Source organism: Somniosus microcephalus, chromosome 8, assembly GCF_052327205.1.
Source record: "Somniosus microcephalus isolate GS21.2 chromosome 8, FLI_Smic_1.0, whole genome shotgun sequence".
Lineage (NCBI taxonomy): Eukaryota > Metazoa > Chordata > Chondrichthyes > Squaliformes > Somniosidae > Somniosus > Somniosus microcephalus.
In genome coordinates, this window is record NC_140994.1 from 153341612 (window position 1) to 153362014 (window position 20403).

A 20403-nucleotide genomic window follows, 5' to 3' on the forward strand; every position below is an offset into this window, starting at 1 on the left:
TTTTATATTTTTTTAGCCTCATATTTTTGTTTCCTTATTTTATCCTTTTCTTCTCTCCAAGTAGCTTTCAGCTAAGAAGTCACCATAAGTTACACCACTCTTCTTGTCGTGTGACAACCTGGAAAAAAAACTTTCAGTATATATTCAGCAACTAGAGTTGGCCATGCACGGAACTATAAAACTTCTTTTAGTTTAATGTGCACTCCGTACTGTACAAAAATATGATCTGATATTTTTTAGTATTGCACAGAAATATACCTCCAGCTCAAAGGAAGGTTTTTGCTATAAATGTCTTCCTGGTCTGCATGACTGAATGGTGCATCAGTCTGATAAATTTATATATTGAGTCATCAAGGACACTGAATGTAGTTGTGACCATTTTGGTCCTTCAGCACCTATTTAGTGAGGTGAGATCAAGTAGCAGATGAAATTAATATGAACAGAGGCACACAATGTTGTAACATTACTCAATTGAAATGCATGGTGTTGTTATTTGCACCTTTTCACTTTCTCTTTGAGAAAGAAATCCTGAATATTATATTGTCAGACTAACTAACTTTTGAAAAGTTGATGAGTTTCTAAATGATATGTGACCTTTTGGTAAAAACCATTTTTGAACATGTCTAATCTGATGAGACCCAGAAGATGCAGTATGTACTGTTTCAATCTCCCATAAAAGCTACTACAGGTAGACTACCTTTTTATCCGAACTTCCGAAAACCGGAACCCTCTAAAAACCGAAGGTTTTTTCGTTCAGCGTAAGTCGTGCGCACGACATGACCAGAGTGGCGCACGACTTACGCTGAGCAGAGGGTCAGCGTAAGTCGTGTGCACGACCCCGGCCCCCGCCGACGACCACCCCCCCCCCCCCCCCACGCCGACCCCCCCCCGCCGACCCCCACCGCCGACCCCGATGACCCACCCCCGACAAATTTCCCAGTCTTATAAAATACCTTCCGAAATCCGATATTTTCCGAAAACCGAAACACTGCTGGTCCCGAGGTTTTCGGATAAAGGATAGTCTACCTGTGCCACGATTGGTAGTCATGTGCTTACTTTTGTATACATCGTTCTATTCTCTCCTGCTTCTCATATATTGGAATATAGAGCTCTAATGGCTCCCCTTCTCGTTTCCCACCAAACAAGCTCAGTGTAAAAGATTATGGTCCAGTTTTAAACTTTGAAATCAAATACCAAGTTTAAAAGGAGAGGTATTGCTATCAGCAGAAATAAGTTATTGGATTTTGTGAAAATAAGCCATAGAAAGGGAAAATGCTTTGGAGTAATAGTAGTGGTACTAAAGCTAAAGTGCATCATTGAGCTTGTGTGGAGAAATGTTTGGTTAATATCACCTGGCCTCTAGTTGGCTGGTCTGATATTTTCTTCTGGAATAGTTTACAGCTGATGCCTTTGTTTTTTGGAGGACATATGAATAGAAAATAATTTTACACACTTGTGAAGTCCTGTCTGTGTTGTCGTCTTTTTTTCCTGCAGTACTGACAAGATGGCTGGTGACTGATCATCTCTTTTGAGAGGCCAATTCTGTAACAGATCAAAATACATTATAGAATTTCAGATCCTCCTCCTACATGGTATTTGCTGATTGTAACCTTTCTGCCTTTGGCAGTAGTTGCAGTTAGAATACTTGGAGGATTTTTCTGATGGTTTTAGGTGTCAGCCTTGGCTCAGTGATGGCACTCTTGCCTCTGAATCAAAAGGTTCTGGGTTCAAGCCCCACTCCTGAGACTTGAACACACAATCTAGGCTGACACTATTGGCGGTGCTGTCTTTCAGATGCAATGTTAATTAATGCCCCATCTGCTCTATCGGGTGGAGCTGAAAGATCCCATAGCACTATTCGAAGAAGAGCATGGAAATTCTTCCGATGTCCTAGTCAACATTTATCCCTCAGCCAACCTCACTAAAAACAGATTATCTTGCCATTATCGCATTGCTGTTCTTGGGACCAAGCTGTGAAAAATGGCTGACACTTTTCCCTACCTTACAGCAGTGACTCACATCAAAAGTACTTTATTGGCTGTGAAGCATTTTGGGTTATCCTAAAGTCATAAAAGGCGCTATATAAATGCAAGTTCTTCCTTTCTCTTTTTCTTTCACACTCTCTTTTTCTTCTTTCTTTGAACACCTAACAAACACATAATTTAGGCATTCTACCAGGGTTGACCATCGTGTTATTATCCACAATGATGCCAGTAAGAAGCGACTGATGGAGAACACTGAGGATTGGCAGCCAAAAACAGGAACAACCCAGTCTCGCTCTTTCCGTATCCTTGCTCAGCTGACGGGCACAGATTTCAGTAAGTGCAGTGGCACCATTAACATCCAATGACATAACAAACTGCATGTTAAACGGACAGTTGATATTTTCTTGAAACATTAATACAAAGCTTCTCTTGCCTCTCTGACAAATGTAATGGCAAACTTCCACATTCATTCAACTGCTGAAGACCTACTGTATCACATGTTTTGTGAGGAAAATTTGTTTGATCTGATGTTTTAGGTGAAACATGTAATGCATTATTTAAGCATATGGACTGCAGAAAATCTTTAGCTTTGAAAAAGAGGGTTAGAAGAACCGCTTACATTTATATATCACCTTTAACATAGTAAATGATCCAAGGTACCACAGATCAGCAATGAATACCAAGGAATGATCCAGCCAATGACCAACATGTGATTGAAGAAATGGCTGACAGGGAGACTTTGAAGTGGGGTCGGAGATAGTTGAAGTGGATGGGTTTAGGAACAGAGTTTGAAAGTAGGGACAGGATGGCTGAAATCTCTGCCATTGATCAGGAGGGCAACGTGGAATACACAAGAGGCCACAGTCAGAATATCAAAGAGCATATGCTTGGAATTAGGTCTGGAGCAAGGTGCAGAGGTAGGGTGGAGTAAGGCCGTGGATGGAATGGAATTCAAGGCGGGAGTCAGTGGAGGTTGGTGAAGTGGGGGATGATGGGCAAGCAGGACTTTGTGAAGGACATGCATGGGTAGCAGAAATTTGGAGGAGTTGGAGTTGCATGGGGTGGAGCTTAGGAAACTGCTGAGGCGGGCATTGGTACAGTTGAGGTTGGAGATAACGAGCATAAAGCAATTGAGGGTATAAACTAGCAGCTGCAGTAACAGTTACAAAATAACTTAATTCAACTCAACCACCTATCAATAGCTTTAATGTGGAAGGTCAGTATTGTAGATTGAAAGATTGAGAAACGCCAAAACTTTTGGTGCTTCAGTTATTAGTAAGATTGTAAACTAATTTGTGCTTCTGAATAATCATTGTAATGAATGTACGTCGATAGTCACCTTTTGCTAGGGTAGAAATCTAAACAAAATAGAATTGCTGACTAAAAATTTCCTATTGAATATTGAAAAATAATGGTTTCTAGAATTGTGGCTAGAATTTAAGTTGGGAGCAGTTTATTTTTGCCAAATATTACTTCACTTTAGAACCTGAGAAATGGGCAAGTATATAGTCATGGTTCCCTTTAATTCAGAAATGGGCCTTCACTGTGGGGTGTGGGAGTATTGCATGCAGATGTTTGCAGTGAGCAAATGCATAAGTTACACAATCAACTAGGTTTCATGACCTATAAACTGGACTTGGGCTCTGGTGTAAACTCTCTTTGCTCCTGACTTGCATGAGAAAATACTTAGTTGACTTTCATTTTTTTTTAACCGTACTTACATGGAACTGAAATAAGAAGCCTACAGTAAGGATGTAAACAGTTTTTTTTCTTATATAAAACAGCAATTGTGATGGAAAAGCCAACCTGTGAGCATGAAAACAAGAGATGGGTAGTCAGGTTTCAATGTGTTTATAACTAGTTAGAGGTAAAAATCAGAAAACAAAACCAGTGTATTTTTTGATTTTGAAATGGTGCATGCTGTTAATTGAGCATCCCTTATTCTTTCCGATTAATTTCAGTGCGAGATCCAGATGATGAAGTTGTTAAAAGGGCAAGGTAAGATGTGGAAAAGAGTGATGGCCAATCTTGCTATTACAGAAAATAAATGTCATTCAATTAAACATTAGGGATGGTTGATTTTAAGGGTGGCATATTCTAGGCCGTTGAACCCATTAAATTTTTTATATATTGTATTAAAAATCTTACACTTCCTGTTCACTTTTCCCATTATAAATTTCTATTTTTGTATTTCTAGTGGAAACTGTCTATGTAAGATTGTCACATTGTAATTGCACCCTCCTGCCTGTGGAGGCAATGCAGTGCCATGACTGGGAGGAGGGTGTAATTACATTGTGACAAGTTTACATCGATAGTTGCCATTATAAATGGAAATAAAGAAATAAGGACAAAATGTATAACTTTAAAATAGGGGCTAAATTATGTCTGCTTGCCAGTTCCAATTATCCTCTGCTCTCTAATCTTGCTTCAACTTTAGACAACATATGGTCTTACCTTCCCATGTGGTTTGCCACCCCTAACTGACTGGTGGTATATTATAATTTACATCTACTGGTTATAGTAACTAATGAGCATCACACTGATGTTTAAAAAGTTTTTAGTAAGTGAAGCCAAAAAGAAAAGTTTGACAGGTCACTTTACTACTCCGTGTTATGTTTTGTGAAATGCATCTGGCCTTTCTTCAGATGGAATTTTACACTATCTTGAAAATCATCTGAGTGAGGATTATATTCATTGTTGGGTTTCAATCTCAAATATTGCTTTCGTAACTGAGCTATAGAATTTGAGCAGCTCTGTGATCCAAGCAAAGACAATATAGTAGAACCTGTCAAATATACACCGTAGCTTGAGCATAGGTGCTCTGACCTGAGTGCTAAGTTTCCTCTCTGCACTCCTTGTAGCAAAACTGTAAACTCATTCTTTATAAATAATTTTTCAATTTTGCAACAGGCAGCAAACAGAGGAATTCCTTTGCCTTTTTCCCATTTGATGACTCTTGCTTCTTAGTGAAGTATGAGTTTATTTCCCTTTTCTTTAAATGTATTCTTTTGTAAGGATAAATGAAGCATTAATAACTTTTATTCATTTGAAGACTAGAAAAGCTTATTGAATGATATCCAGCAACAGGAGAGAAAAAGTAAGACTGGAACTTTCAAATTTAGCATTGGCGTAAAATTGTCTAATCAGCTGTCCATTTTCCTTTTCATTGACTTCACTGCAAAGGAAAATCAGACCGGTGGTTAATCTGATAGCGCCAGTTTTTTGTCCCAATTCAAGTTGAATTTTCCACCCTATTTGTGCAAATGTCTATAAATGAAACTTTTATAGAATAAATGTCTTGTTTAAAGTTGGCTTTCATATTTTTGTTCCTTACCTTGGTTAGTATCAGCAAAACCTGCTGAGTGACATATCCAAGGTTAAGGAGCCAAAAATACAAAGGAGAAGTTGTTGAATACGGTGCAGTGTTTATCAAGTGATATACAATTGAAGGCCAAAAGACATAGCTGAAACATTAGGTTGTTTAAGGGTCTCCCAATCATGGAACAAACAAAGTAGGTCTGTAGTATTCTGAAAATGAATCAAAGTTTTGGAAAGCAATAATTGTTATATTTTTTGGAGTGCGGGGTGGGGGGTAGAAATTCAACTCTCGGCTATCTGTTTGCACCTGAAAATCCAGCGGCTATGAGTTGAAAATGGGGAGCAGGTGTAACTCTGCTGTCAATGATACCCAAGGCTCATCTGATGCCATATTCAGGTGGGCTTCCAAATGGGCAAACTGCCCGCCCACCCGAAATTGGCGTAAGCCTTCTTTACTATCCAAATTGGGTCCTATGCTGAAATAACAACAGAAATTGCTGGAAAAACTCAGCAGGTCAGGCAACATCCGTGGAGAGAAATTTGAGTTGATGTTTCGGGTCGAAACCCTTCTTCAAAACTGGAAAGAAAAGAAAATAGATTGAAGGCAGGGCTGCGATCGAACAAAAGAAGTAAAAGAGACAATAAAAGGTATTCGAAACCAGACGAGATGGTAATAGGCCAGTGGAGACAAAAGACAGCTGAGATTAGGTGTAAAGTGTACTGGCAGGATAGGAGACAGCTGCCAGGTGGGAGAGAGAAACAAAAGGAAAGGGGAGGGGGGGTGAAGGAAGACCCAAAACCAAAGGGGTGGAAAAAATTACAAGTAAAAAAAGTAATAGGGGCCGAGGTTATGATCTGAAATTGTTGAACTCGATATTTAGTCCGGAAGGCTGCAAAGTGCCTAATCGGAAGATGAGGTGCTGTTCCTCGAGTTTACGTTGAGCTTCCATGGAACAATACAAGAGGCCAAGGACGGTGAGGTCCGAGTGGGAATGGAGCAGTGAATTAAAATGACAAGCGACTGGAAGCTCGGGGTCACCCTTACGGACTGAACGGAGGTGTTCCGCAAAGCAGTCCCCCAATCTGCGTTTGGTCTCCCCCTTGGGGAACATCTCCGTTCAGTCCGTGAGGGTGACCCCGAGCTTCCGGTCGCTTGTCATTATTACCATCTCGTCTGGTTTCGAATACCTTTTATTGTCTCTTTTACTTCTTTTGTTCGATTGCAGCCCTGCCTTCGATCTATTTTATTTTCTTTCCAGTTTTGAAGAAGGGTTTCGACCCGAAACATCAACTCAAATTTCTCTCCATGGATGTTGCCTGACCTGAGTTTTTCCAGCAATTTCTGTTGTTGTTTCGGATTTCCAGCATCTGCAGTATTTTGCTATGGATCCTATGCTGGTTGTAGGATACTGATGCAAAATTCAGATACAAATGAGCCGAGCCTGCGTCGCGCAAGCTTCATCCAGTTATGGCAGGTCTTCAGCGGCTTAACCAATAGTCCTTAAAGAGACTGCTGAAGACAGTTTTTAAAAAATGGCTGCAAAATTTTTCAAAATTATATTTTTGTGGAGCCAGAAATCTTACTTTCCTAACCTAAACTTCACCAATATGTTATATTGAGGTCATTCATATCAAGTGGATTTTTCTACTCTGGCTTAGTAATGACCCATTTCATAAGTCACTTTTTCTTCATGACATTAATTCTATTGGCTGCTTTAGTTGCAAGTGCAAGGTGTTTATCTGGTATCAGTAGAGGTACTTTCCAGATTTGTCTGAGCTGCTTGTCTCTAGCTGTAAAATAAATGTCATCACTTACATGAGTTTAACATCTTTACCTTGTTGCATAGTCCAACATTCTATTTGTAAAATAAAATTGCTTTAAAGTTTCTTTAAAATAGTCTCTTAAGTGGTACAAAGGTACACCTGCATCAAACAATCCTGAGCTTATTCCTAGAAGTCTGGTACCTGTGGCAATGCAGGATTAATATTGAAGACTAGGCTTTGTGAGAAATATTGAGGCTTTTTCTTAACTTTCTAAGTCTGTCATTTTACTCTTTTTTTTATCTTCTCATCTTCCTCTCTTATCCTCCACAGAGAAAAGTTTATCACCGAACTGCAGAGCCCACGCTATACGAGATTGCGTGACTGGCATCATGAAAGATCTGCTCACACTCTCAATATAAAAACTTGAACTGGAATAGAGTACAATTGTCAATAGTTTGCAATCTCTTGAATCCTTTATATCTAGACATCATTTCTGTACTAAACATCATTTCTGTACTGAACATCTCATTTCTCTTTTAGTCCTGAGCTTTCTTTTGCTCTCCCTTAAAGTTTCAGATATATATGCACTGTAATACATTGTTGCAATATCTGTTATACATAAAATATAAAAGACTGGATTGTTTTGGAGATTTCAACTTGTTAATCAGCATGTTTTTGGTTAAAAATTCAGTTAGTACAAAACATAATACAGTACACATAATAATGGAACAGTTGAGCATGATTTGAGTTGAACAAAATATTGCTGGAACTTAGTAAGCTACAGTTGAGTAATGCATACATTTTCTTTTGGTTGCAAATGTGAGGTCTAGACGCAGGAGCACATGAATCAAATCAACCTGGTTAAATTTAGCCTGAAGCTTTTCACCTGACGAGAGAATCTTTAATGGTTGGTCCTGAGTTGTGGGACCATAGAACATCATTGGACAGAGCTTCACACTGACTGCGAGTTTAATGGTTGTAGAACTGGGGACCGGGAAGCTATTGCATATGTTTGTAACATAGCATTGATGCACTGTATACAAATATATATATACTGGTTTGTTTTGAGAAAATATTTTAATAAAGGTTCTTGAATTAAGTGCTTCTCCATGTTGATTTCCACATAAATCTATCATTTTGTTGGAATATTTGAGTTTGGATATCCAATTCTACTAAAAGTAGAGATGAATTGTGAAACTTTGGAGGGCAAAAGCTGTGTGCCCATACTTATTTGATACATTCCTCGTGCAAAGGTACAACTGAATATATTAACCATACAATCACAAGCACAGGTTTGATGAAGACCAGAGGAGAAGTTGCTGACGTTGGAAATCCTGCTCCAAATGCTAGGCTTTTTTACTATTTAGAACTGAGACTACTGTTGAGACTGAATAGAGCGATGACTCTGATGGACAAACTGATTTCTTTATGCAGAGTGACACACCGTAAGCTTTTCTATGGTCATCCACATATTTAATTCTTTATATACTTTTTAACTATTACTCAGAAGTAAGTGGAACCTTTTTAAAGAAGGAAATGAAGTATCAAAATGATAAACGTTTCAACATTAGACGTGTTTCCACTTTCTCTTGATCAAACACTGCAGTGCTAAATGATGAGAACAAATGTAATGGTCTCTGAATCGGCAGTTTAATTATTCATAGAATAGTTGTTGTTGAACTCTTTTTTCTGGCTCTACATAGTGTGCCACTGGATGCAGTAGTTTCATCTGGGGTTGCTCACTCTGGTTGGATGTATTCCTGGACCTTTGATAATGTGACATTTGATCACGTTTTGCCCACCGTTTGCATCTGTATCACATTTGAGGAGGTTCTGACAATGGGTTATTTTTAAGTTCCTCCTATTGAAGACTATAACTGAAACCTTGCCTCTCTCACCTTCACTCCATGCTCACTTTTTTATTTCATAGTGTTGTTTTGACAGTCACCAAAGCCAATGCCCTGGAAACCAGCTTCTGTCAGAGTCAAGTATACATTTAAAGACCTTTTATTTCATAGATATAGCTAGACAATATGGAAGCCTGACCTGTTCTGCTGAATTTTAAAACACAAAATTAAGTCTTCCAGTCACTTTCATGCCCCAGAAGTGCCCCAGTTGATCAGTGCACATTAATTACAGGTGAGTGGGGGCGGGAGAGGGAAAGGCCAGGAGTCAATGCAGTTTAACAGCAGTGCGAGCTCATGACAAAGATGCACCTGCCACCTTAAAACTAGCTTAATATCTTGAATTCACACCACACTAGAACGGCTGACCTTCCGCGGCTGGTGGGCACCGCAGGGAATGGAATGCATAGTGGACACAGGAACAATACTATAATTTAATTCATTAAGTTTCCTTTGGTTTTATTTATAATTTGGAGTTTATTGTTTGTGACCCTTTAAAAAGGGAGCACTTTTATCATTGATTTTGATTGGTAACCGGGGTCGTCCTCATCAACCAATCAGAAGAGTAGAATAGTTGGGTCTGAAATAACTGCTACTCGCTTAGTAACAAATCTTTTGTAACTAAGTGATCATGTTTGTTTTTGTTAATCTGTGACTAACTTTAAAGTGCTGCACAAAAGAATAACCCTTAATTCAGCACCAATGACTACTGACATTTAGCCTGCACAAAAGAGCAATCAGTAAGTGATTGCAGGGCTAGAAACAGACCCTGTTGATTGTACTGGAGCGTAGTTTCAGTCACATGACCAGTGGGTACTACTGTGCGTCTCGGGCTAAGTACACTTTTTTCCATATACATTTGTAAGCTGTCTAATTCACTTCATTTGAATTGTCACAGCCAACAAATGTTGCAATATTAATGATATTCATGCTGAATTGAATCTGGCTATTTGGTATTCTTTTCTAATTATGAGAGAGTTAATTCTAGATCTGGTTTGGGTGAGGTTCCAAAACCTAACTACTCGATATTTTAATTTTGGCACAATGTTCGAGTGGTTATATTATTCAGAGAGATTTTTTTGCTAGCTATCCCAGGTTCCCATCTGTCAAAAACAGTGCATATAAATGTTAATATTTTACCTTTCATCATTTTTCATGTATTTTTGTGAAAGATTGTGCTGAATATTGTACAGCAGTTTCATAAGTACTTTCATTGTGTGGAACTGATTTACATCATCTTATTTGAAGTAAATTTAAGATCGGAGAGGTATGAATTATCTTTCTGAAAGTTCTTGGTTTCAATTTGAATAAACCAAAAAGGATTGCTAGCTACTTAGACATACAAGCGATACAGAATTGCCATATGCATTTTTGTCATATCAATAACCTGGAGCATGTGGTTGAACGAAATTCAATTTATTACCATGTAACCAATTGCTTCATAAATGCTTGAATTTAAAATGCAGTTTTTGTAACGTTCATGTACATCTAATAGTTCTACAATTTAGATCTGTATATATCCTGAATCTAATCTAGCTGCTAGTTTGTTGGATATCTTCAGTCTTAATTTTAACACTTCTGCCCAGCGTGAACGCTGCAGGCTGATAGTTAAAATGGTGGTGGGGGGGGGAGGGGATTTGTTCCTGGTCAATATTTTAACTGCACAGAAAACTAGTTCAGAAGAGCAACCTGACTCCAGCAGGTGGAGGCCTACTTGTCATACGAAAGGATCAACCCACTGATATCATTGGCACCTCACTGCAATTTAAATGGCATAAAGGGCACAGAATGTACTCTAGGTGGGGGACTTCACTATCCTTCACCAAGAGTGACTCGGTAGCACCACCACTGACCGAGCTGGCCGAGTCCTGAAGGACATAGCTGCCAGACTGAGCCTGCGGCAGATGGTGAGTGAAGCAACATGAGGGGAAAAACCTACTTGCCCTCGTCCTCACCAATCCACTTGTCACAGATGCATCTGTCCATGACAACATTGATAGAAGTGACCACCGCACAGTCCTTGTGGAGACCAAGTCCTGCCTTCACACTGAGGACACCCTCCATCGTGTTGTGTGCACTACCACCATGCTAAATGGGATAGATTCAGAACAGATCTAGCAGCTCAAAACTGGACATCCATGAGGTGCTGTGGGCCATCAGCAGCAGCAGCAGAATTGTATTCTACCACAATCTCTAACTTCATGGCCCGGCATTAACCTCACTCTACCATTACCATCAAGCCAGGGGACTGATGTAAGCCCCCAAAGTGTGGACTAAGTGATATACAAAGTCGACTACACTGGCTTGTTGTAAGAAAGACAGACCCAATAATTGAAGTAAAAACGGTTTATTCAGGCCTGGGGAGCTATGGCTCTTGCGTCCCAACACAAGGCTCCAACTCCACCGAATCTCTTGAGGTTTACACAGTTATACACATATTCCGAGACCTCCTACTCCAGAGGTCCAATCGATTTAAAAGTCTATACGTTAATCACTAACTAGGTGTGTCTAACTTCTACAAGGTAACCAATAACATAAGTTTCACTTTTCACTGCAGGGGCCTGTGGACCCTCTGATTTCTTGGAAATGAGTCATCAGGTCATGTGATTTCTGAGAAACGAGTCCCTCTCTCTCTTGACCACTACTAAGTTTCGTTTTTCCACAAAAGGGTTATGTCAGTGTCTCTTTTTGTAAGTTTCATCTCTCTAAACTGGTATGGTCATTTCTGCAATTAAACATACGAATAATTAGTACATTTCATCTTTAAACATTTTGCTGCGCAATTGCGTTCTACTAAACGTGCCCTGTTACGCTCATTTTTAAATCTTACTTCAGGACAAACCCTGGTTCAATGAGGAGTGCAGAAGAGCATGCCAGGAGCAGCACCAGGCGTACCTAAAAATGGTGCCAACCTGGGGAAGCTGCAACTTAGGACTACATACATGTTAAATAGCAGAAGCAGCATGCTTATAGACATGGCTAAGAGATTCACGATCAACAGATCAGATCAAAGCTCTGCAGTCCTGCCACATCCAGTCGTGAATGGTGGTGGACAATTAAACAACTAATGGAGGAGCAGGCTTCATGAATATCCCCATGCTCAATGATGGCGGAGCCCAGCACGCAAGTGCAAAAGACAAGGCTGAAGCGTTTACAGCCAGAAGTGCTGAGTGGATGATCCATATCCTCCTGAGGTCCCCACCATCAAAGAAGCCAGTCTTCAGCCAATTCAATTCACTTCACTTCACGTGGTATCAAGCAACAGCTGAGCGCACGGGATACAGCAAAGGCTATGGACCCTGACAACACCCCGGCTGCCATGCTGAAGACTTGTGCTCCAAAATTAGCCGTGCCTCTAGCCAAGCTGTTGCAGTATAGCTACAACACTGGCATCTATCCGACAATGTGGAAAACTGCCCAGGTATGTCCTGTGCACAAAAAGCAGGACAAATCCAATCCAGCCAATTACTGCCCCATCAGTCTACTCTCAATCATCAGGAAAGTGATGGAAGGTGTCGTCGACAGCGCTATCAAGCGGCACTTACTCACCAATAACCTGCTCACCGATGCTCGGTTTGGGTTCCGCCAGGACCACTTGGCTCCAGACCTCGTTACAGCCTTGGTCCAAACATAGAAAAAGAGGTGAGGTGAGAGTGACTGCCCTTGACATCACAGCAGCATTTGACCGAGTGTGGCATCAAGGAGCCCTAGTGAAATTGAAGTCAATGGGAATCGGGGAAAACTCTGCACTGGCTGGAGTCGTACCTAGCACAAACGAAGGTGGTTGTGGTTGTTGGAGGTCAATCATCTCAGCCGCAGGACATCACTGCAGGACATCCTCAGGACAGTGTCCTAGGCCTAACCATCTTCAGCTGCTTTATCAATGACCTTCCCTCCATCATAAGGTCAGAAGTGGGGATGTTCGCTGATGATTGCATAGTGTTCAGTTCCATTCGCAACTCCTCAGATAATGAAGCAGTCCATGCCCGCATGCAGCAAGACCTGGACAACATTCAGGCTTGGGCTGATAAGTGGTGAGTAATATTTGTGTCAGACCAGTGCCAGGCAATGAGTATCTCCATGAAGCGAGAGTCTAACCACCATCCCTTGACATTCAATGGCATTACCATCACCAAATCCTGCACCATCAACATCCTGGGGGGTCACCATTGGCCTGAAACTTAACTGGACCAGCCACATAAATACTGTGGCCATAAGAGCAGGTCAGAGGCTAGGTATTCTGTGGCGAGTGTCTCACCCCCTGACTCCCCAAAAGCCTTTCCACCATCTACAAGGCACAAGTCAGGAGTGTGATGGAATACTATCCACTTGCCTGGATGAGTGCAGCTCCAACAACACTCAAGAAGCTCGACACCATCCAGGACAAAGCAGCCCGCTTGATTGGCACCCCATCCACCACCTTAAACATTCCACCACTGGTGCGCCGTGGCTGCAGTGTGTAGCATCTACAAGATGCACTGCAGCAATGTGCCAAGGCTTCTTTGACAGCACCTCCCAAACCCACGATCTCTACCATTTAGAGGGACAAGGGCAGCAGGCGCATGGGAACACCATCAACTGCAAGTTCCCCTTCAAGTTACACACCATCCTGACTTGGAAGTGTATCGCTGTTCCTTCATCGTCGCTGGGTCAAAATTCTGGAACTCCCTCCCTAACAGCACTGTGGGAGTACCTTCACCACACGGACTGCAGCGGTTCAAGAAGGCGCTCACCGCCAGTTTCTCGAGGGCAATTAGGGATGGGCAACAAATGCTGGCCTTGCCAGCGAAGCCCACATTCCAGGAATGAATAAAGTAAAAAAAAAAAGGAGGTCTGCCCAACTTGAAACCTGCCAGTGAAATCTCTTTACTGCTCATTAACCATTTATTTATGCTATATAAATGGGGTGCACAGCTTCAGCACAGTGGGTTATTGGATCATCTCTGTCTCGCTTACCAGGTAGAGTCTCCAGCTTCCAGATTACTACTTGCATATGTTTTTTGCCTTACCTTACCTCAAACATTTCTCTCATCATGGGTGCTATTATTGCCAGTCTTTTCTGGATGGAGGAAGTTAGTTAGAGAAACAGCAGCTACCTCGGGAGCCTCGGGGAGCAGCGCCTCTCGGAAGACACTTTGTGAGGGTGGCTGATTGTAGGAGGCCATACCCACCACACAGGATGTACAGGCCCAGAGTAACTTTGCTGGACCTAGCTGAGGAGCAGTATCTCTGGAGGCTTTGCTTCACCAGGCAGGGTGCATCAGACCTCTGCAACCTCCTGTAAGGAAATCTGCTGCCAGCTGGAGCAGGAAGCCATCCTTCGCCAATGACTCAGTCACCACCGCCCTCAACTTGTTCATTACTGGCACTTTCCAGTTTGCTGCAGTGACTGTCACCTGCATCTCCCAGTCTGCAGCAATTAGCTGCATTAAGTCCCCTTCACCAGTGATAACCAATACACCACCTTCTCCATTGATCTCGGTAGTCAGCAGAAGAGAGCTCGGGAATTTGTAGTAGTCGCTGGCTTCCCCTGCATGCAAGGCGTTATTCACTGCACACATGTTGCCATCAGCACATCACATCACAAGCCAGCAGCATTCCTCAATAGAAAATGCTAGCAATCCATTACTGTGCAGCTAGTGTCTGACCACAGAAGCAGAATCAAACCAGTTTGTAAACTGCCAGCTGTGACAACGCATGTATACTGAGACACTCTTTCATCCTCTCGGTATTTCGCCCTCCCAGGGAAGTGGCAGGATGACTGCTGGGTGACGAGAGTTAACCCCTATAGACATGGCTCCCAGCACATCCCACACTTTTCCCCCTTCCCCCCCCCTCCCCCACTCTTGGGATGAGGAAAACTAGGCAGTAGACAAGGAAGTAGCAGAAGAAGGAGGGCCACCTGAACACCTTGCAGCCAGACTTGTGAGGAATAAGCTAATTGTTCAGCGATTCCGATGACCTCATTCCCACGCCTTCAAAACTTAAGCAGAGGGGCTCTGTATAACAGTTCTTGTTACATCCATCACCAAACCCCTAATCCTACATTAAACAACATTTAAGAAACTGCTACTAAACCACACTGCAGATAAAGTACCAATGTGATTCCGGTGACTCATTTTGTCAAACATCATAATTGTCTTCCATTCATCTCTTACCCAAATGTCAACCCATGGTGTCTTTCATATAAGAAAGTTTCCTAACTCTACTACTCCTGCGAGGTGCATCCCTAATGGCTTCAAAAAATGCAGGTGGAAGGCTACTGTTCCTCATGTTAGACCCCTTGATGTTCATGGCCAGTGACTTCTAGGTGCTCAAGGCTGTGAGGGCCCACCTGCAGACTGCTGCACCTCGGCTGCTGCCAGGGCAGTTTGACACAGTTGAGTTCCTGGCACCATGGTGGCTGTTGATTGAAGGGGTGGAAAGGGAATGGACATGCTGAGAGAAAGCAACAAATACTGCTCACACTGTGTCTCTGCCACTCCCTGGGGTCTCATCACTTCCACTGATCTACAGGAGAGCAGAGTGCAAAAGCTGAATGACTCTTTGAAAGATGTAGAATGGCAATAAGATGCTGGACATTAGCAGGTGGCAGTCTCCAGAATACAGCTTGAAATCCTTTGCTGAGGTGAGTAAAGGATTACAGGTAATATGCAGACACTCTGCTCAGATAAGCTGCTAGCCTTGCCTTCCCTGATGCTCATGGCTCTGCCTTGGCTATTAAACTCCAGGGCTTCTTTCTTTGATTAAGTGAGGGCTATAATGTTGGGACTCTACAGCCTTTTAAGTATTCCTGCTCGGACACTAATGAGAATGTTGCTGCTGATTTTTTTTTTTGGTCTCGATCCCAAATATGACTGCATTAGTTATGGTTGACGATTGAGCTCTGTGTTATGAGCTGACTCTCTGTACTATTTAAGCTGAAAGATGGTGGGTGGTGTGGTGGGGGAGTGAAGTTTAGATTTTTTTAAAACTGCAGCATTGATTGGCATTTACATAACCTTGATTGGACAAACTGCCAACCCAGCGTTGGCCGATTTCCTGCACAAAAGATGTAGGAAATTTGGGCATAGCCCAAGAATGCGTGAAATTCACTTGCACCCATTCTTGCACTATACCTGAATTTCCTTGATCTTTTGCACCTGTTGTATGAAAGCTTCGCCCAGGTCTCTGCTGCTCACCAGCATTGTCCTGTCCCCCATCCTAAAGAGCGTACAGTGCAAATGTCCTGCATTTACACAGGTTCAGAACGGGTGTAAATTTGCACCTGAAACTTTAGGCGCACAGGCTTCCTATGAATTTATCCTTCAGAGATTGGCAAATGCAATCCAAGTCCTGGAATTCACATGGTCTCATTTTATAAGGACTTGATGCAATATTATTGATCAGTTAGTTATAGAAAAAGAAGGTATTGCAACTTAAACTTTCATAGAATTAGCAATAACAATGTTTTATAATTTCAATATAGATGGCAATTCTGTTTCAACAGAACCTCCTATAAACTGTGTCTTTGTTCCCTTGATTGTTCAACTTGATCGCTGGGATGATAGTTAATCACAGAATCATAGAGCACAGAAGGAGGCCATTCAGCCCATTGTGCCTGGGCCGACTCTTTCAAAGGGAAATTGGATAGCTCTTTCAAAGTTATTATTGAATCTGCTTCTACCACCCTTTCAGGCAGTGCATTCCAGATCCTAACTCTCTGCATAAAAAGATTTCTCCTCTTCTCACCTCTGATTCCTTTGCCAATTACCTTAAATCTGCCACAGGAAACAGTTTCTCCTTATTTACTCTATCAAAACCCTTCATGATTTTGAACATCACCTATTAAATCTCCCCTTAACATTCTCTGCTCTAAGGAGAACAACCCCAGCTTCTAAATCCTGCAATCCCCATCAGTAATATGAAGGAAAATTGCATGGTACCTTTTTACATACATACATACATATATATAAAGAAAGCAACCCTGATTTCAAAACTTTCCCTTTCAAAGTTGCAATCAATAATTAGACTCTGATTGTGTAAAGCATGGATTTGGGATGAAATTAGAGCCTATTATTTCAAGATGGGAATTTGGCTGCTAACAGATTAAAGAATCTTCTAAAATATGCAGCTCCAACTAATTAAATTCCGATTTTAAAAAAAAAATTAAATTTTTTTTTTTTGTCATTCATATCGCAGCCTTTAAGAGATTTAAATCTGGAAGTTTAAAGTAGTCAAATGTGATTTGATTCAAACTTCATTAGAATAGTTGATTAAAGTTATGTTAGATTAATTGATATTTATTTCCTCTGTTCCATATGAAAATTATTTTATCAGGTATTTGCTGTAATTAAAATTCAAACCTCATCCCATACATCTGCTTCATCATTGCCAAATGAATTGAAGAGAAAAAAAGATTGCATTTAGAGTGGAGAGAAGCACAGGTTTTAAAAGAAATTTGAGAAACAGCATTGTCCAAAATCAGGAGTATTCTTTAATCTTCAGTGTTGTATTAGACTTTTTTTTTTTTTTTAAGTGTTCCACGCATAATCACTTGGGACCTAAATGTCACAACATTGATTCAAAGTGTGGCTGATTCTAAATTTTATAAGAAGCTAAAGTAAAGGAGTACAATTATGAAGGAATAATTATGCTACCTAGTTCGCATGCCAAAGCTTCCAAAGAAGCTGTTACTTGTAGTACTACATCAAAGTACTCATCAAGGACAGAGAAGCAGTCCATGCCCGCTGGAAGGAGCACTTCGAAGATCTCCTTAACCGCGACTCTGTCTTCGATGTGAGTGTCCTCAACTCCATCCCACAGCATGATACCCGCCACCATCTCAGCACAACCCCAGCCCGGCTGAGGTTGACAAGGCCATCCAACAACTGAAGAACAACAACGCCTCTGGAGCAGATGGAATCCCCGCCGAGGCACTAAAGCATGGCAGAGCAGCACTACTGGCGCGAATTCATGAACTAATTTCTCTTATCTGGAAGGAAGAGAGCATGCCAGGGGATCTGAGACGCCGTGATTGTGACCATCTTCAAGAAAGGTGACAAGTCTGATTTGCGGTAATACAGAGGAGTTTCCCTGCTGTCTGCCACAGGGAAAGTCATTGCAAGAATCCTCCTCAATCGCCTCCTCCCAGTGGCCGAAGAGTTCCTCCCAGAGTCGCAATGCGGATTCCGCCCACTAAGGGGCACAATGGACATGATCCTCACCGCACGTCAATTATAAGAGAAATGCAGGGAATAGCACCAACTGCTGTACATGGCCTTCTTTGATCTCACAAAGGCCTTCGACACTGTCAACCATGAGGGAGTATGGAGTGTCCTCCTCAAATTTGGCTGCCGTACGAACCGGAGTCAAACAAGGCTGCGTCATCGCACCAACGATCTTCTCAATCTTCCTTGCTGCAATGCTCCATCTCACCCTCAGTAAGCTCCCCACTGGAGTGGAGCTAATTTACAGAACAAACAGGAAACTGTTCAACCTCCGTCGCCTCCAGTCCAGATCCAAGGTCGTCCCATCCTCTGTCGTCGAATTACAGTATGCAGACGACGTTTGTGTCTGCGCTCACTTGGAGGCCGAACTCCAAACCATCATCAACACCTTCACTGAAGTGTACGAGAGCATAGGCCTTGCACTAAACATCCGTAAGACAAAGGTCCTCTACCAACCTGCCCCCGCCACACAGTACTGCCCCCCCCCCCCCCCCCGATTATCAAAATCCACGACAAGGCCTTGGACAATGTGGAACACTTTCCATACCTCGGGAGCTTACTGTCGACAAGGGCAGACGTCGACGATGAAGTCCAACACTGCCTTCAGTGTGCCAGTGCAACTTTCAGTCGCCTGAGGAAGAGAGTGTTTGAAGACCAGGACCTCAAACCCGGCACTAAGCTCATGGTCTACAGAGCAGCAGTGATACCTGCCCTGCTGTATGCCTCCGAGACATGGACCACGTACAGCAGGTACCTCAAAGCGCTGGAGAGGCACCACCAACGCTGCCTCCGCAAGATCTTGCAAATCCATTGGCAGGATAGGCGCACCAACGTCGGTGTTCTTGCTCCAGCCAACATCCCCAGCATCAAAGCTTTGACCACACTCAAGCAGCTCCGATGGACGGGTCACATTGTCCGCATGCCCAATAAGTGACTCCCAAAACAAGCACTCTACTCGGAGCTCTGGCATGGCAAGAGAGCCCCAGGTGGGCAGAGGAAACGCTTCAAGGACACCCTCAAAGCCTCCTTCAAAAAGTGTAACATCCCCATCGACACCTGGGAATCCCTGGCCCAAGACCGCACAAAGTGGAGGAGAAGCATCCGGGAAGGCGCCGAACACCTCGAGTCTCTTCGCCAGGAGCAAGCGGAAGCCAAGCGCAAAGAGCGCACATCAACCCAAGCACCCCACCCACCCGTCCATTCAACCACTGTCTGCCCCACCTGTGACAGAAACTGTAGGTCCCGCATTGGACTCATCAGTCACTGCGAACTCATTTTTAATGTGGAAGCAAGTCATCCTCGGTTCCGAGGAACTGCCTAAGAAGAAGAGAGATTCACCATCCCTTGTGGAGTTTTTGTAGGAGGTTGTGGATTGTGGAGGGGGTGGATGTAGTTGTTAAGTAGTTTATCAGATTAACAGCTCCAGTAAGAATGCAAATGGTGTTTTAGTAAAGTCAATCCCAGACAACAAAACATGAAATTAATTATCTGGAGTTCAACATAAAGATCATGAAAAAAACATACATCAATATAGCTATTGACTCAAACAAAATTCAATTCTAAAAAATACATAAATGCATATATAACTTTTTATTGTAAATAAACATATCCAAAATCATTTAATTTAAGCTAAATATCTCTGTAGAAAATTAGCAGCCTTGCTTTTATTCTTACCAAATGCTTTTTTAGCACATGTTTAGTTTGGATTTTTATATGCTGCTATAAAACTTGATGTAGTTTGGCATTTAATATTTTAGAAATTAAATTAATGAAGGGGACAGTATTATATAAAACTATTTTAAATTTATATACCTTGGATTACAAAGAAGGTATATAAATTGAAATACATCATACAGAATAGAAATATTATATGATTATAAATGCATATTTTCTTATGTTTATATTTAATTAAGTGAATATTTGTTTATACTTTTCATTAGAACATTGGCTTCCGATGGGAGATTAGTAACTGTGAATTTGAAACGAGAAATTAGGACTTGGATATCCCAGTGTGTTGTCTTGTCTACTATTTAATTAAAATGCCAACAATTTATTGGTAATTAATTAGATGAGGCACAACAAAGGTAAACACAAGGATGGATTATTGTATGTTCCGCAAATACAACTATCCCTGACCGTTAAACCCTGAACTTTTACACAGTTCAAACTTAATCGTATCACCTTGAATTGCTTCTTTCTACAATGTTATTAATTCATTAATAT

At 41.7% G+C, this 20403-nt stretch overlaps 1 protein-coding gene across 5 annotated transcripts in view; it reads left to right on the forward strand.

Moving 5' to 3' along the window:
• pdlim7 (PDZ and LIM domain 7) overlaps window positions 1-20403 on the forward strand; it is a 166629-nt gene that overhangs the window by 115600 nt on the left and 30626 nt on the right. The window contains exons 5-6 of one of the 5 annotated variants that reach the window (XM_085995259.1): window positions 2167-2318; window positions 3947-3983. The exons of the other annotated variants lie outside the window; for them this stretch is intronic. Of the exons in view, the coding sequence (XP_085851385.1) occupies window positions 2167-2318; window positions 3947-3983 (189 nt within the window). The remainder of the gene's footprint in view (window positions 1-2166; window positions 2319-3946; window positions 3984-20403) is intronic. 5 annotated transcript variants of the gene reach the window in all.